General features: G+C 43.8%; 1 protein-coding gene across 1 annotated transcript; it reads right to left on the bottom strand.

The window, feature by feature from the left end:
• Nucleotides 1–12461: 12461 nt before the first annotated feature.
• LOC106740364 (olfactory receptor 14A16-like) lies at nt 12462–13418 on the bottom strand. Its single transcript, XM_019492733.2, has one exon. It carries the CDS (start codon nt 13416–13418, stop codon nt 12462–12464), a length of 957 nt encoding a protein of 318 aa, XP_019348278.2.
• Nucleotides 13419–17955: the final 4537 nt, after the last annotated feature.

Raw genomic sequence — 17955 nt, 5'->3', positions numbered from 1 at the left:
TTCTGCCTGGGCAGTGGTCCCCCAGTCTTCCTGGCGGTGGTTGCAGGAATCACCTCCTCTGTATCCTTCTCTGCTGGAGAACGTTCCTCCGCTGCCTCCTCTATTGGAGAATGTTCCTCCTCTGTCTCCTCTACCTAGGCTGCCAGGGCCCCGTACCTGTTCCCCAGATGCATTGGGGAAGCAGACGCCAGGTCCTGTTGCCCGGGTCCAGAGGTGACAGTCGTCCACTCCCCTGCTGTATATTCCTCTCGTGGGGTTTCACCCGTAGGTATCTGGAGAAGTAAGGAATGGATGTACCCATCAATCACAGCCTCATCCTCCCTGATCCCCCTTAGCTTGGTCACCACCTCCTGGAGTTCCCTCATCTGCTCCTCCAGGGCCTGAAGGTGGACACAGGTGGTACTGCGCATTCATTTAGTTCTTGCTAAAGCTAGGACTAAATGTGTACACAGTAAAAACTGCCCAGTGGGGCGCACGTAAAGCTGACTGTGCACACTGGATTCTGTGTGTAGCATGGGTCAATGAGCCCAATCCAGGCAAACCCCAACTCTAGCACACAGGGCTAGCGTGGCATAGGTGCCACATGAAGCATATATCCCCATGCAGCCTCATCCCATGTACAGCCTATGTCAGGCAGGCTCCACAAGGAGCATCAAGGGATCAGAGACTCATTCATGGACCTTATCTCTCTTGACCTGAATCTGAGATGCCAGAGCCTGATGTGACAATATGTGTCTCTGTGCTTCAGCTTCCATGCTAACTTACTGTATTGGCAGCTCCCACTTGGAACAGGGGTTGGTTGGAGTCCAGCAGCTAGAAGATTTATGGTGTTTGAAATTTGCTCTCTTCATTGGATGTTCCCATGCCCAGAAACTATGATCCCATCATGGGAGAAATTTAAAAATAACCTTTCCCAATCCCCAGATTGGGATTTTTTTTTTCTTTCACGAACCAAACAGTACCAAAATATTTCATTTTGACCTTATCAGTTTGTGTGCACTTCATGACAGAAATTAACAATCTAGAGCCCATGATGCCATTGTATCCAACCTGTTGAGAAAGGACTTTTGCTAACAGGGGACTTCTCTTACTCTGTGCTGTGCTGTACTGCAGCTGGGCAGCAAAAAGAAGCAGCACTGACAAAAAGTGCTAGTAGTCACCTGGTTTTGATATCAACCTAGTTTTCACCAGAGCTGGATTGTTCTGGCCTAAAAGTGGTGATTTCCTTCCTTATCATATTAATTTACCCATTACACAGACATCCCAATAGCTCTCCTTGAAACCTTCAAGAAAAAAAAAAGTGGTTTTGTCTTTCCAATGTGGAAGCCACCACTCTCTGATGGCATCTCTGATTGGGAAGCTCCTTGATATCACAGTTATAATTCTTGACCACCATCTTCACAGCCCCATGCACTTCTTCCAGATGAATCCTAGACCTTGGAACTATCTCTGTCACCACCTCAAAATCCTTAGCCAATTCTCTGCTGAACACCAGGTCCATGTTATATGCTGGATGTGTCATCCAAGTCCTTTTCTTCTTGTTCTTCTTTGCAGCTGACTTCCCTTTCCTCGCTATTGTGGCATATGATTGATACACTGTCATCTGCAAAACCCTGCACTATGAGACAATCTTGAACAAGACAGCTTGCATCTAAATGGCAGCCAGTATATGGATCTGTGGCTTTCTATATGCTGCCCTGCACACTGGTAACACCTTTAGTGAATCTTTCCACCAAGATAATACCATCAACCAGTTCTTCTGTGAAATCCCTCAGCTAATCAAGCTCACTTGCTCTGACTTGTACCTTACACAGCTTGAAATAATTTCTGTTGGTGTTTGCATAACTTTAGACCCATTTTGTTTTCCTAATTGTACCATACATTCAGATCTTCCACAGAGTGCCCATCTGAGCAAGGACAGCACAAAAACTTCTCACCTTCCTTCCTCACCTCATTCTGGTCTCCTTGCTTATTAGTATGGGTACCTGTCCCTCTTTGAAACTTAGTTGCAGCTTCCCATCAGCTCTTGTCCTCATAGAAGCCATTCTCTAGTCTGTGCTGGATCCACTAATCAATCCACTTATGTACAGCTTTGGTCTCCAATCTTTTTAGGTCAGAGATCACTTTTGGACTTTAAGAGAAATCAATGATTCCCACCCCCACTCCCACCCCCAACTCCCTTCCCAGCAGGTAAGTCTGTGGGGATGGGAGTGGTGGGAGGCTTGTGTGTGTGGGGGGGGGGGTGCAGATTGAGGCCCCAGCAATTGACCTATCCCCACTCGCTCCCTTACCACTGGGGCTTCGATCACACCTCCAACATTGGTGAGGGAGGGGCAAGCCCTGCACAGCCTGGGTGAGGAGACGACAGAGCCATGAGTGGCTCATGTGGGGTACATGGGGAGGTGGGACACACAGCCCGGGAGGGCAGAGGGGTCATGTGCCCCCAGATTTGTATTCAAGGGCTACATCCATGCCTCACCCTATCCACCCCCATAGTCTGAAGGCTGGTATGCTGCACACCACTTTAGGAAATCCTGCATCTACCCATGGATGTTCCCATTTTTATCATAACTTATGCAGTATGCTCTGTCCTTACTAATATTATCAACTTGTAGCATAATTGTCTCCATGATAACCAGATATATCCATGCCATCCTTTTATGAAAGCTGAGGTCATTTACAAAGGTAGAAATCTAGAGTACCTCTACCAAATCTAGTTCTCATTCTCACTCTTTCACCTCCAAGCCCTGGCTTCCAATGTCCTTGCACAGGTTTCTGTGCAGTCTATTGAAGGTTCCTCAACCAGGTCAAAGGCATGTTGTTGCATGGAAATTAATGCTTTGGACTATGCACTGCCAGTCAGAGCATGAATAAAGCCTAATGGACAGACAGACTAAGGCTTTTATAATAGAATTTTTACCTAACTTGGTAAGATTAAGTGTAGGTTAAACAACTGTTAGGGGCATACTTAATCTTCAGTCCTTACTCATGTTGTATTTACATTAGACCTGTGAGTCTACTGCAGAAGCAATAATCCTGAACACTATCATACAATCAGCACTGAAAATGACCCTAAGGTTTATCTGGCCCTAAATAACTTTGCCCAGTTCTGTCAAACTTTTCTTATACAGGTTACCTTTCAAAGACTTTATTATTACATTTCTTGCCCATCTGGATACCTGCTCCAACTGCGTCCTTTCCTTCTTAAAAGGTGAAACCCAGACCAGCGCTAAGAAATATCACTGTCATCTCAAGTGTCTTACACCTCTTAATACAGCTCAAACATTGCCAATTTATGTTTAGTCTGTGATCCCCAAAAACTCCTGGAGTCTTCACATAAGTTCTGGCTCCCTGGCACTTATCTCCCATTCTGTATTTGTGTTTTTCATTACTTTTTCCTGGATTTAGCATCTTAAATTTATCCATACTAGCTTTGACCCTGTTACCTCTCACTCAGTTATCTGTTCTATTAAAACCGTTCATATTCCACTCTTGTCCTCCAGAGTGTTTGCAAGTCTTCCCAGGTTGTGTCAGCTGCAAATTTTCTCAGGCAACAATCTGTTCTGGCATGCAAATCATTCATCATACCACTTGAAAAACTACATCCCACAAGTCATCATCTTCTTGAAATTAAAAGGATTTATTTGAGGTGGCACAAGCAACCCCAGACTTTTTCGCTTGCACTTCAACAACGTTAACACAAAATGACTCCAGTTGAGAACCACAGATTTTATCGCACTGCTGAATGTAGCTGAGAACTGTCATGTTTCATAAGTAGAATGTACACTACATTATGAAAATTTAATTTCATGATTTAATCATAGGTCTAAAGAAACAAAGTAGTAAACCAAATGCATGAACTAAAAAGGGACATTGTGTTGTTGGAGAGCATCTGCCTTTGGAGCAGTTTTCTCAGAGCATATTTGATCTCTTTTTTCCTCATGCTATAGATGAATGGATTTACCATTGGAGTAACCACAGAATACAGAACAGCTGTCAGGAAATCTAGAGAGGATGGGAAGATGGAGGTTGGTTTCACATAGACCAAGGTGCAAGTGGAGATAAACAGGGAGACCACGATAAGGTGAGGCATACAGGTGGAGAAGGCTTTTTGCCAGCCCTGCTCAGAAGGGGTTCTCCACACTGCAGTGAAGATCTGAACACACGACACAACGATGGAAACAAAACAGCCTAAACTTAGAAACACACTAAAGGCAACAACTGCCAGCTCTCTACGGTATGTGTCGGAGCAGGAGAGCTTGAGTAGCTGGGGCACTTCACAGAAGAACTGGTTGATGATATTTGAGTGGCAGAAGGGTAGACTAAAGGTGTTCCCAGTGTGCAGTGCAGAGTATATGACGCCAGCAGCCCAAGCACAGGCAGCCATCCAGATGCAAGCTCTCCTGTTCATTGCTACCCCATAATGCAGTGGCTTGCAGATGGCAATGTACCGGTCATATGCCATAACTGTGAGAAGGGATAAATTTGCTCCCATGAAGGCGATGAGACAAAAACACTTGGGCAACACATCCAGAGTAGGTAATTGACTTGGTATTTAATACAGAATTAGACATGGATTTGGGCACAGTCCTGAGATGGAGCCACGGTCCAGGAGAGACATATTAATCAAGAAAAAGAACATGGGGGAATGAAGCTTGTGGTTGTGAGTTACAACGGTGATAACGAGGAGATTTCCTATCAGAGCTGCCAGGTATGCTGTCAGAAACGTGGTGAAGTGTAACATCTGCAGCTCCTGGATGTCAGAGAACCGCAGGAGGAGGAACTCGGTCACGGTGGTTTGGTTGGACATTTCCCTCTTCAATGCATTGTGCAAGGCCTGTGAAGGAAAGACAAGGGTACTGGTCAGGATCAAAGTAACAAATATAACAGGAGTGCATCTCGTGTCAGAAACAACTCATGAACAAACTGTCAACAGGGTCTAGGTTAAAGGGCTGAAATTTTTTTTTCGTAGAAAGTAATATCGTTCAGATTTGTTTTTTATTTTTTTATTTTTTTTTGCTTTTTAAAAAAGATGCGCAAAAGTCCTTATCTGTGGGCATATGTATAGAAACACAAACCAATGAAAAGAAAATAAATATTACAGACAAAAACAAGTTTTATAATTATTTGATTGGGACTGCCATAATATAGAGGGTTTGCCTTTTAATTGCTTCATGCCCTCATTCTCCTCTTCCCCCTCCCTCCATTTCAAATCTCAGTGTAAAACTACCTCCCTTCATCAAGTTGGCCGACCAGAGGCGCATAGTCAAACCGAAAGGCCCAGTATGGAGGGCAGAATAATGTTCAGAGGCCTTAAGACAGTAGCCTATGAACCATCGTAGAAAACCCACATGGTAGTTTTGGCTGGCTGCATTATATATTCAATTTTTAATAGCAACAACAGGAAAAACAAGATTCACAGGGGGAAAAAACAACGCCACAGCAAGAGCATGCTCAGTGAACACAGCACTTATGATGGCAATAAAATGCTGGTCAATAAAGTGCTAGCACATCCTCCTTTCCTCTTCCCTGCTATCTACAAAATAAACATGGGCAGCATCCCAAGTGTCACCTTGTCTGGAATGAATCTACACTGAGATCTACCTGGCACGATAATTTCTTTATATGGTCTGCTCCCGCCAGGTGGATGGTGATTTCTGGTCCACGATAGGCCAATCCCATCATCCTGTTACCTTCACTTTGTGTCATTGATCTTTGCCATTTGGGTGCAAGAACTTTAAGCTCTTTGGGCAAGGGATGCTTCTCACTATTTATTTGCTCATCACACTTTGTTGGGTCCCCTGACCCTAATTCGAGAGGCAGTCGGATGTTTAAAATGCATTTTGGGGAGGTATCAGCAGCAGGGTTTACTGAGTTATCCCTCCTCCAGGTGTTTTTTTTCTGGAAAACAGCAAAGTCTGGATGCAATGAATAGGTGGGATTGGCATCCTGGTGTTGCCGGGCAATACTGAATCTCTGCTTTGGGGCTTAGAATTTAAGCCTAGAAAGAGATTTCTTATAAAAATGTCTTCACTTGAAGACACAATGTTTTGCAATGTGTACATTTCTTCAAAAGCATACATTCTGTAGAAGAACTAAAAATAAAATGGAGGGGTGGGAGAATTATTTGGTTTAAATCTGCATTCTCCAGGAGCTTTTGATCGAAAATGTCTAGTTCCAAAGACACTGAAACATGTGGATTCTTGGGAGCAAGTTCAGATTTGCTAAAGGGGACTGTTTCTTTTCTTTCTTTTTTCTTTCCTTTGACCACCTAAGACATTTTGAATACCTTGCTATCAAAATGTTGATAGATGTCCAGGTGTGTGTCTTTTTTGGGTGCTTCAATAAACCACACACCCCCTGTTACCAACCAACCACAGCTAATTGCAATAACAGACTTACAGCGATGTTCTTTGTGATGTTTTTCTCAGCTTGTGACAGATCCTCCAGTGCCAGGACTCCTCGCTTCTTTTCCCGCTACTGATCTATCTAATCTCCCTTTACGTGCCACTGCCAAATCTTTCAAAGTCAAAATATCTTAGTAGGAGCTTTCTCTTCACTCCAAGACTGAACTGACAGAAGTAGATATAAACCAGTTTGTCTCTGCAGATCACAATAAACTTCACTGGTTTGGAAGGACTGATGCTGCAGGAAGGTGACTTATCCACATCTCTCTTCTTAGGGCTTCTGGGACTTGTTCCCTAGAGCCCAGTTTAGCTATGAAGCACTCAATCAGAAATAAGCCATCCTGGATTCATGTATTTTCCAGCCAGAAAGTTTTATTTTGATTGTTTAGTTTGATCAGCTTTTATCTGCTTCTGGACCAGGATATGTAGCACCTGGGAGCCAGATTAAAATATTCAGGCATCTCACAAATCAGTGAGAGATGTAGTCACATTTAAGAAAACAGTTACACAGGTGTGCTGGCTCAGTTTTATAGCTTAGGTGGTGTTGTGAGTCCCTTTAAGATCTACCTGCATTTTACACATAACAGTGCCTCTGATATAGGTGATCCAGTATCTTTTCTCTTAACTTTTATGCCCTGCAATTCTCCATGCTTGGGTATATGTGTCATTATATCCATCCTGTTATTTTTCCATTGCTTTGGTTCTCTTTAATTGCAGAACAATAAATCCTGGGATTGGCAAAGCAGTAGAAGAGACTGAGGAATAAGGTCTTCAGTGCTCTGTTCCTTTAGGGTGCGTCTACATGTCATCGTACAACGGTGTTGCTCCAGTGCCATGCTTTAGCTCTTCCTTTTCAAAGTACTAAAGCACAGTGCAGCAGCTGCCTCTACAGCACCATGCACATGGCGCACGGCTTCATTTTCCCGCTATGTCACCGTAGTGACACACTATACCAGGAGAGAATGCCACTACACTGACATAACTGCTGATCTTGTGTAGACCCACATGATTGTTATGTCCCTGTAGCACACCGTATGGTGACGTAGTGCATTGCTACATCACTGTAGGGTGACACGTAGACATGTCCTCAGAGTCTCCAGAAAATCAAAGCCTAAAATGGAAACAAGCAGACAGGATACGGGGGCTAGTGAAGGCAGGTCAGGATGGCTGGGACTCATAAAATCCGCACTGATCTCTGCAAATAGATCACTTCACATGTCTCTGGGCACAATGTTCCACTCTGGGACCTGTAGGGTCAAAATCAGAGGCTGGAGGAAATATAAACATTTATTCTGTACTTAGACTTGGGTCCGTCGTTCCATCTACATCAAGCCCTTCAGGAAATTTGTAACTCTTTACTGACTTGTTATCTTGCTTTCTGTCAGGAAAAAAACTCATGTCTGGATCCCCAACCTGTGCATCCCAACCTACAACCTCTCTGACTGACGATTCAGGCTGGGGAATCCTGTGCAGAAACCTCCAGGAGCGCCTACCCTTCTGCCCATTCCCTACCAGCAGAGCGATTGCTCACTCCCCCACTTCACTGCACTGCTTGACAGACAGACAGACAGACTAAACCTTTTATTATATTAGAATAATAAAGTCAAAGGGTTAGAAGGGGCCTCAGCAGGCACATGGTCTACCCCCTGTACAGGTTGGCAGACCAGAGTGTGGCATTTTGTATTTGATTCTTAATAGCAACAACAGGAAAAGCAAGAAGCTGAGGAAACATCAAGATGAGGCACACTGAACACAGCACTTGTGAATACACTAAGACGCTGATCAATAAACTGCTAAAACACCCCTCTTTCCCCTTCCCTGGTATATACTGCATAAGCATAGACACCATCCTAAGTGTCACCTTGTTTGAAATGAATCTGAGTAGTGCCTGCCATGTGGCAATTAGCCGATATATATGGTCCCTGTCCCCATCTGGACGGTCATCTCTATGCCATGATACAGCAATACCATCCTTCTGTTATCTCCACATTGTGCCTTTGATCTTTGTCATTTTGGTACAAGAACTTGAAGCTCTTTTGGGCAAGAGATGCTTCTTGATATGCATTTGCTCATCACACTTTGTTGGGTCCCCCGACCCTAATTTGAGGGGCACTCGGATATGTAAAAGACATTGCAGGGGGATCAACTGTGGGGCTTACTGAGTTCTCCCTCCTCCAAGCATTTTTTTTTTTTCTGGAAAAAGCAACAAAATCATGATACAGTGACTGAGGTGGGATTGTAATACTGGTGTTGCTGGGCAATACTGAATCTCTGCCATGGGGATTACAATTTAACCCTAGAAAGATGTTTCTTATAAAAATGTCTTTTGCTAAACATATACTTTCTCACAATACATATATTTTCTTCAAAACCATCAATTTATGAGGAAGAACTATCAATATGGGAGTGGAGGGATAATTTGGTTTAAGATGTGCAGCCTCCAGGAGCTTTAGATTAAAAAAACCTCAAGTTGCCGAAACACTGAAATGTGTGGGGTCTTGGTAGCAAGTTCAGATTTCTAAAGGGAGCTGTTTTCTTTTCTTTCTTTTCTTTTTTCCTTTGACCAGCTGAAGAATTTTGAATACCTTGCTATTAAAATGCTAAGAGCTTTCCACTTCAATGTCATTTTCAGGTTCTTAAATACCCCACACCGCCCTTCTTGCCAACTAACCGTATTTAATTGCTATTAAAAACTTACTGCAACAGTCTTTGTGGAGTTTTTCTCAGGTTACGATAGATCCTCCAGATTCTTTGCTTATTTTCCCACTACTGATCTATTCAATTTCCCTGTTCCCTGCCACTATCACACCTTCACAAGTCAAAATATCTTAGTAGGAGCTCTCTCCACCCCAAGACTGACCTGACAGAAGTAGATCCAAACCAGTTTCTCTCTGCAGATCACAGTGAACTTCACTGCTTTGGAGGGACTGCTGCTGCAGGAAGGCGATTTATCCACATTTCTCTTCTTAGGGCTCCTGGGACTTATTCCCTAGAGCCCAGCTTACCTCTGAAGCACAGAATCAGAAACAAGCCTTGCTGGATTCACGTCTTTTAGAGCAAAAAAGTTATGTTTTGATTCTTTAGTTTAATCATCATTTATCTATTGTTTCCTACTTCTGGGCCAGGATATGTATCATCTGCGGTAAGCCTGTGTGAAGCGGCTAGTATTCACTTCGGATTAGGATTCGTCTGGTTCTGGGGACAGTGCTTCTATTCAGTGATTCAAATCACTGTCCCGAATTGATTCAGCCAAATCTGATTTGGAGATTCGACCACTGTCAAATTGGCCGAATCTTCAAATTGAACAGACACAATCGCCCGCCTGCTCTCTCAGTCCCATCAATGGCTGCCCTGCCCAGCCCCAGCATCCCGACACCTTAAAAAAAAAGAAGCAAAAAGCCCCTCACTCACTGGCTCCTGCCAGGAAGGGGGGCAATCCCCCACTGCCTCCCACTACCCAAGGCTGTGTGTATGTGTGTGTGTGGGGGGGCTCTGCAGTGAGCCCCCAGAGGCTACGACAGTTGTTGCAGCACCCAGTGAGTGCAGGGCTTTTTTTTTTTTTTAAGTGTTGGGTTAACCTCAAGGTTACTGTTCATTAAAAAGGGGTCCAGTGGGTGCATCTACACAAGACACTACTGCACTCTGGTTACTGCATATCTACTTAGTACGTGTATAAGTTATGTATTAAATAAGTGCACAGTAACCAGAGTTACTACACAGTAGCACCAGCAAACACCTGTTATGTGATGCTACTGTGCAGTAGCCTAATACTACAGTAAACTTCACCGGTGCACTAGGGCAGGTGATATGCCAGATTTGAGATCCTTAAGGTGCCAGTAGCCCTGGGACCTCCCTCAGGCAGATCTGCTGACTGGGGTGTGGCCCTCACCCTCACCGCCCAAACATTTACTCCAAACCCAATGAACAGATGGGTTTCTTTATTATATATATAACTATATACAGGAAGAGAGATGGATTAATGAAAAAGAAGGAATATATCCATATATATATAATGAATAGAGAATAATAAAACAAATCATTTGAATACAATCTAGCTATGTAACTGTAAATGAATAATTCTGACCTAGGGGGTTATTCCCTTACACCAGCCTCCTGCACTGATTAGTCACCTGGTCATATCCTTTTGATTGAAAAAAAAAACAAAAACAGTTTCCTTTTAGAATTAAACCTCTCCTCTCATTGTAATAAATAGTCACAGTTATTGCTAGGATCTGCTACTAGATGGTGTGGACACAGCTCCTGTCATTTCTGAGGCTCTGAACCCACTTCTCCAGCACCGCAGCCACTTCTGGGAGCACTGTGCCCATTTCCAGGAGTGCCATGGCTGCTTCCCAGTTGACACGATTGGCTGTGCAGGGCCCACCGACCTCGATCGGTGAGACTGGCCATGAGGGGACCTCCAGCCCCCACAGTCACAGACTGGTTATTGAGGGGGCACATGCCCCACCTGACTAAAGTGGCACCAGTCACCCATGCCTGCAGGGTTCTGACCTGGCAGCTCCCAAACAGCCTACCAGCTGAGGCTAGCCATTCCCTTTCCCTCTTCTCCTGGGGACACCTGTGTCCAGAAGCTGCACAGCTCCACGCCTGGTGAGGAAATTAGCTTCTGATGGTGCTATACAGGCTCTTGCTTGTCCTGATGTGGACTTCCAGAGCAAGTCTCAATTCACATTCCAGTGAGGGAGTGGGGGGCTGTGCCTCTTCCCCTCTCTCTCAAAGTTGGAATTGGATCCTCCTCTACTCCTTTCCCACATTATGGATACTTTAATGCTCAAGCACAACCAATCAGAGCCCTCAGCTTGCAGCGGGAGCTCTGATTACATTGCAAATGGTCCAATAAAAAGCATGCATGGTGCAGAGTGTATTTTCCTGCTTGGAAAAGCCATAGGACCTGGTGCAAGCATTTTCTGGCTTTTATGCAAAGGGTACCAAACATGGCGCGCCCACCGAGCTAGCAGCTCAGGAAGCTGTGCCTCTGTTACAGTACTGTGCAGTAGCATCTCAGCACAATATGGCAAAACAGTTTTTACCATGAACCACTCTCAGCCCACTAAAGTGCACCTGGGCACATGTATACATGTGCACCTGCATCAGGAACAAATCTGTTCCCAGTGGGAGCAGTTGTGTGCAGGACTGTTCCTACCCTGCAGCAGCCAAGGGATGCTCCAGGTTTCCTCAGTGCCAGCTCTGGGCTGGCAGGGGGCACAAGGGTCAGGCCTGAGTTTCAGAAACAGGGGGGAATTGTCCTGAAGTGGGAGACAGTACCCAACTGCACAGCTCTTGGGATCCCAGGCCTTGTGATGCCCTGTGCCTGAGAGAGGGGCTAAGCAGCACCGGGACTGCAAGGAGAAGATGTGAGGGGGTAAGAAGCATCATGTCAAGTGGTACTATCACCTCCCATGTTTAACCTCTAATACTCCTGGTGCTGCAGCACAAAACTGCATTTATGTTTCTGTAGCTACATCAAATTTCTGATTCATATTGAGTCTGTGATCCACCCGACCCCACAGATCCTTCAGATCCTTTTCAACAATCATACTACCCAGCCATTTATAACCCTATTTGTATCTGTGCTTTTGATGATTCTCCCCTAGGTGCAGCATCTGCTTTTGTTTCCTTGGACTTTGTCTTGTTGTTTCTAACCCAGCTTCCCAGTCTATCCACATCCATTTGAACCTTCATTCTGTACCTATCCTCTAAAGTGTCTGCAGTTCATCCCACCTTCACAGAATCTGAATATTTGCCTATATCCAAATAATGGATTACACCAACTGGTAAACAAAAGTCTTCCATTCATCATCTTGCAATTGGTGGCATTTATTTGAGGTGGAACAGACGGTAAAATTGATGCATGACACATTATTTTACTACTTCAACAGTGTTTACATAAAATGACCCAAGTCAAGTGTCATTGCCTTTACAAAGCTACAGAATTAACCCACCACCTTCATTTTTTGTAAATAGGTTGTACACTATAGTATGAAAACAAGGATTTCATGAGATAATTATAAATGAAACACAAATAAAGCAAAGTCATGAAACAAAGATGGGCAGATTGGTTTTGGGGAGGATCAGCCTGTGGAGAAGTTGCTTGAGGGCAGCTTGGATCTGCTTGTTCCTCATGCTGTAGATGACCGGATTCATCAATGGAGGCACCACAGAATACAGAACAGCTGCCAGGAGATCCAGAAGGGACGGGGAGTCCGAGATGGGCTTAAAGTAGGTAATGCCAGCAGTGGAAAGAAACAGGGAGACCACAGTAAGGTGAGGAATGCAGGTGGAGAAGGCTTTCTGCCGGCCCTGCTCAGAGGGGATTCTCCACACTGCGGTGAAGATCTGAACATATGACATAATGGTGAAAACAAAACAGCCTAGAAATAAAAACACACTGAAGCCAAGAGCTGCCAGCTCTCTGCGGTATGTGTCGGAGCAGGAGAGCTTGAGTAGCTGGGGCACTTCACAGAAGAACTGGTTGATGATATTTGAGTGGCAGAAGGGTAGACTAAAGATGTTCCCAGTGTGCAGTGCTGAGTTGATGGCACCAACAACCCAGGCACTGGCAGCCATCTGGATGCAAGCTCTCCTGTTTATTATTATCTCATAATGCAGTGGCTTGCAAATGGCAATGTACCGGTCATATGCCATGATAGTTAGGAGTGCAAAACCAGCTGTACAAAAAAGGAACAAGTAAAAGACCTGGGACACACACCCAGCATAGGAAATTGTCCTGGTGTTTAAGAGAGAATTGGCCATGGACTTGGGGACAATGACGGAGATGGATCCAAGGTCAAGGATGGACAAATTTGCCAAAAAATAGTACATGGGGCTGTGGAGGTGGTGGTCCGTAGTTACAACAGTGATAACAAGGAGGTTCCCCACCAGAGCTGCCAGGTATGCTGCGAGAAAGATGACAAAGTGTAAGATCTGCAGCTCCCGAGTGTCAGAGAAGCCCAGGAGGAGGAACTCGGTTACAGTGGTGCAGTTGGGCATCTTCCTTCCCAGGGCACTGTGCAAGTCCTGGCTATAATAGAACAAGGGCAGTGGTAAGGAGGAGAGTAACAAACTCAGCAGCTTTAATATTCCTATCAATAACATCCCCGGATTTCATGCTAACAATGTAGATCTTCCATTTTTTGCCCTATGCATAATTTGATTTTAATAGATCACTTTTCCCTAACAAGACCTTACATAAAAGAAAATATTATGATATTCCTTTTAAAAAGTGAAGAAAACATTAACCCAGCCTCAACTCAGGATTTTTGTTTTTTATTTTTTTCCCTGTAAATATGAAATTTATTCATCTCACCTAGGAAATGTATGCTGGAAAGAAATGCATGAGAAATAAAACATATTATGCAAAATTTGATTTCCTTTGAGGTCCTATTCCCACCCCATCCTCCACACCACTCCCTGTGAGCTGTATAACTTTATCTGAATTAATAACAAAAACATTTGGAAATGTCTTAATTCACTCTTGTAGCTTTGAATCTATTATAAATAAAATGCAGTGTGATTTCTGTAGCCAGGTTTTCCAACTTTTATCTTCTTATATCTCTTCTGCATCTTATTAAAACAAGACACTTCACTTCATTGATCCTCTAAAGACTCATGGAGCATCTTGTTTCATTGCCTTCTTACCCCTTCTCCTCCAAGGACTCATTATGAATAAAACCATCTCCCCTCAGCGAACTGGCACACTGATGGGATATAGCCAGACCTGGGAACCAGCTGGAGAAGAAGAACAGCAGCCTGAGGTGATGACACAGTCACCTATGAATCATCAGAAACAGCATTTGAATAACATCATCCATATGCTCTTTTTAGAAGGAAGTAATTCTGCATTGATATTTTCCTAACAGAAGCAAGGCAAGAACTACTGAACCATCAGTGGCCCAGGAACAGCAGTCTCTCATTACATAGAGTAGGGGATTAATTTTGTGAAATCTCTCAACAGCTCCTCACCATCAGCTTTGGCTTTCACCACCTGGGATAGCTAGTATCTTGTGGGAACACTGAGAATTCACTGTGCACCCCCTCGCTCAGATCATTGGTGAACATGTTGGACAAAACTGTCCCGAGCACAGAGCCCCAGGGGACTCCACTCTTGTCCTTCCTCCAACCTGAAAAATGCCCATTTACCCCGACCCTTTGTTTTGTGTCTTTTAACCATGTCTTGATCCATTAAAGGACCTTCTGTTCACTCCCATAGTCCCTTGCCAAAAGGTCAATTTTAAGAACTTTCAGTGAGGGACCTTGTCAAAAGCTCCTGATATTGGGTTGGGTTGGACTCGACTGGGTTGGACTGCATTGGACTGGATTCGATCAACTGCACCCCGCTTGCCCACATGTTAACTGATGTTGCCAGAGATCTCCAGCAGATGGTTGGGATAGAATTTCCCTTTACAAAAATGATGCTGACAATTCCCCTAAACATCATCTATATCCATGTGACTGCTACTTCTATTCCCACTATATCTTCTATCAAATTCCAGGGATAGAAGTGAAAAACTTTGGGCTGTATTTCCCAAGATGAAGTTGGACGTTGTGTTGTCAACCCAAAAATCTTATGGTACGGAGGCCCTTGCTAGGTGACATGCTATGAGCTGCAGCAGCCCTGCAGTTTCACATTGAAATTCCTACACAACTCTCTAAGGGAATATGATCAGATCCCAGTCACTTGCTTACGGTTTTAATTTATGGATTTGCTTTTAAACCTCCTCCCTTGTCACTTCATTTTGATCTCTCTGCATTTATTTAGTGCGGATTTAGCATGGGCATCTCCCCAGTATTTTCTACTGCTCAGCTTACTACCCAGCTTCTGATATACTTTTAAAGAATTCTTCTTCCTTCTTTCACAAACACGTTTCAAATTCCTTTTTGGCCTGCCTTGCTATGCTTTACAGTTGACCTGCTATAATTGGCATGCTTTCCTGTTTTCCTCCCTGGGCCACATCCCTACTCTCACCTCCCTTGGGTTGGAGTAGCTGCTGCTTTATATGTGTTTTCTCAACACAGTGTTTTAAAGCATTTGCATTTAGCTGGTAGTGCTGTGCTCAACAAAATGCTAACTCAGCTTCCTTTCCTCTTCCCAGGTGCAAACAGTTGAGCTACGAGTAGCATCTAAGTGTCACCTTGTCCTTGCCACCCATTGTCTCATCTCACCTCTGATCCTCACTGTCAAGCATTTGCATTTTCACAGACCTGCATTTTACACACTGGTTTCTATTCCATCCAGGGAAATGGATCCATTTCAATTTGTCCATCCATCCATTTCAGTTTGTTACCCAGAACCCATCACACTCCCCTATGCCTGAAGAAGGGTGTTTGTGTCCAAAAGTTTCTAAAAAAGACATTGATCCAACTATTTAGTTGGTCTAATAAAATATATCATATTTACCCAAATAACCCTGTCTGACCTTGTCCACAATGATTTTATACTGAACTCCACTATATTGAGGGGGCTGGAATTGGGCTATTTCTGAGCATTGCTGAGGCTCTCGAATCAGGCTTTGAATTTAGAGCTGGAGGTCTGTTTCCATTAAAGTTTCCTTATAAAAAGAAGTTTGTTTTTTTTCTAAAAATAGTCTTTGTCACAGTATTTCTATTTCTTCAAAACTGTCAACTTATGTAGACTGTCAACAGGAAAATTAAAACATAAAAAGTTTCAGAGGGAAAGAAGAAAATTTGATTTATTTTTCTCTCAGCTTTGCTTGAAAATATCCAGTTGTTAAAAATTGAAATAATAAATGGGTTCTGGGTGACAAATTGAAATTTTCTGGGGGGACATTTTTTCTGGTTGTTTTCTTTCATTTTGATTACCCCCCCCCCCCCCCAGCTTGAGCACATTTAATACATTTACATTGTCTTCTACATTTCCAGGTTTATCTCATTTTCAAGTTCTTTATCACACACACACACACACACACACACACACACACACACACACACACACACAGATCTTTTAACCACCCAAATACATTCATCGCAACAAAAAATTGGATGCAGTTTACTTACTCAGGTTTTCCCAGGCTTGTGATGTGATCCTCTAGTCACAGGAGTCTTTCTTTATTTACATTTCTTCTATTAATGCATATCATTTCCCTTTTCCCTAACACAGTCTTATCTCGGTGCTAAATGCTCAGATCTCTTACCTTCACTCCATGACTGATAGAACGAGACCCAAACCAGTTTGCCTCTAGAGAGAACTGAAGACTAGAAGCTACAGGAAGAGGATTTAATCACCTCTCTCTTTTCCCACATGGGACCCATTCCCAGGTATCAAGCTTAGCTTTGAAGCAGAGAACCAGAGGGAAGCATTCCCAAATTGATATATTTAAAAGTTTTAATTTTAATCTTTAAGTTAGACTATTATGTAGTTGTTTGTCCTGCTTTGGGGCCAAGATCTGTATCATAGGGAGGCCAGACTACAAAGATATTTAGGCACCTAACAATTCAGAGGCACTCAGATGCTTTCAGGAACTGTGTATTTTAGGCCCATCATCACCTCTGGCATACGTGGCCTGGCATCTTCCCCTTGCCTTTTATGCTATGTACTTCTTGGTGTTTTGATAAACATGTCACAGTGTCCACCTTGTTCTGTCTCAAACTCTGTGGTCTTCTTGACTTTCAGATGAATGAATTGTGGGATTTGCAAAAGATAGATGAGGTTGAGAAATGCAGATCTTCAGTACTCTGTTCCTTTAAACTCCATAAATAGCCTATCCAAAAATGGCAACAAGCAGAGAGAGGCAATAGGAAATAGGGGAGACAGATTAAGATGGCTGGGACTCCTCAAAACTGCTCATAACTTTGATAACTTTTTGGAGGAATGTTTTACCTGCATGTTAACATTGCTGTCACCTTTAATGCCCTGTGTCTCTGATAAAGGCCAGAATCAGAAAATGGACCTCTTACAAACTGGACCATGGGCCACCTGGGACATGGCCTGACCAGGTTTTAGCATGTTAATTTAGCTAGGTGTGCAGTTAAAAAATAGCTATACAGTTTTAACCAGAATGACAATTGTGCATTTGTGGGTTGTATAAATTAACGTGCTAAAAGTTGGTCGGGCCAAAGCCCAGGTGGCCTACCCCATTCTGCTGCCTATGAACTGGACCAGCTCCTGTAGAGATGCCTTCAATGCAATTGATACAGTCATCCCTACCTGAGTCTACAGAGAGCCTGAGACAATTGCTATGGGACAGAAAAAGTGCCCCTAGTATCTCCATTGGGTTTATTTTTGGCCCCACTGATCGCTGGTCCCCTTCCAGCTGCCAACACCTTGAGGGGGTCGGGAGGGGAGAGCAATAGTTGGCCTTCCCAAACTAGACTTGCTGTGGTTTCAGGGGTAAGGATGAGGAGACTGAACTACCTCCCGCATGTCGTGGGGGAACCTGATCTCAAGGGGGTTGTTGCTGCCTGTCCTTCTTAGAAGGACAAGGGGGTAACATGTCCCTCTCAAGGCCTGTCATGGCCATTTCACAGGCAAGTGGGAAAGCCCTGTGCATGTCTTGGACTTGTCAATGCT

This window comes from Alligator mississippiensis, chromosome 15, assembly GCF_030867095.1.
Source record: "Alligator mississippiensis isolate rAllMis1 chromosome 15, rAllMis1, whole genome shotgun sequence".
Classification (NCBI taxonomy): domain Eukaryota; kingdom Metazoa; phylum Chordata; order Crocodylia; family Alligatoridae; genus Alligator; species Alligator mississippiensis.
The sequence above is the reverse complement of the archived record's forward strand: the minus strand, read 5'-3'. Positions and strand labels throughout refer to the sequence as shown.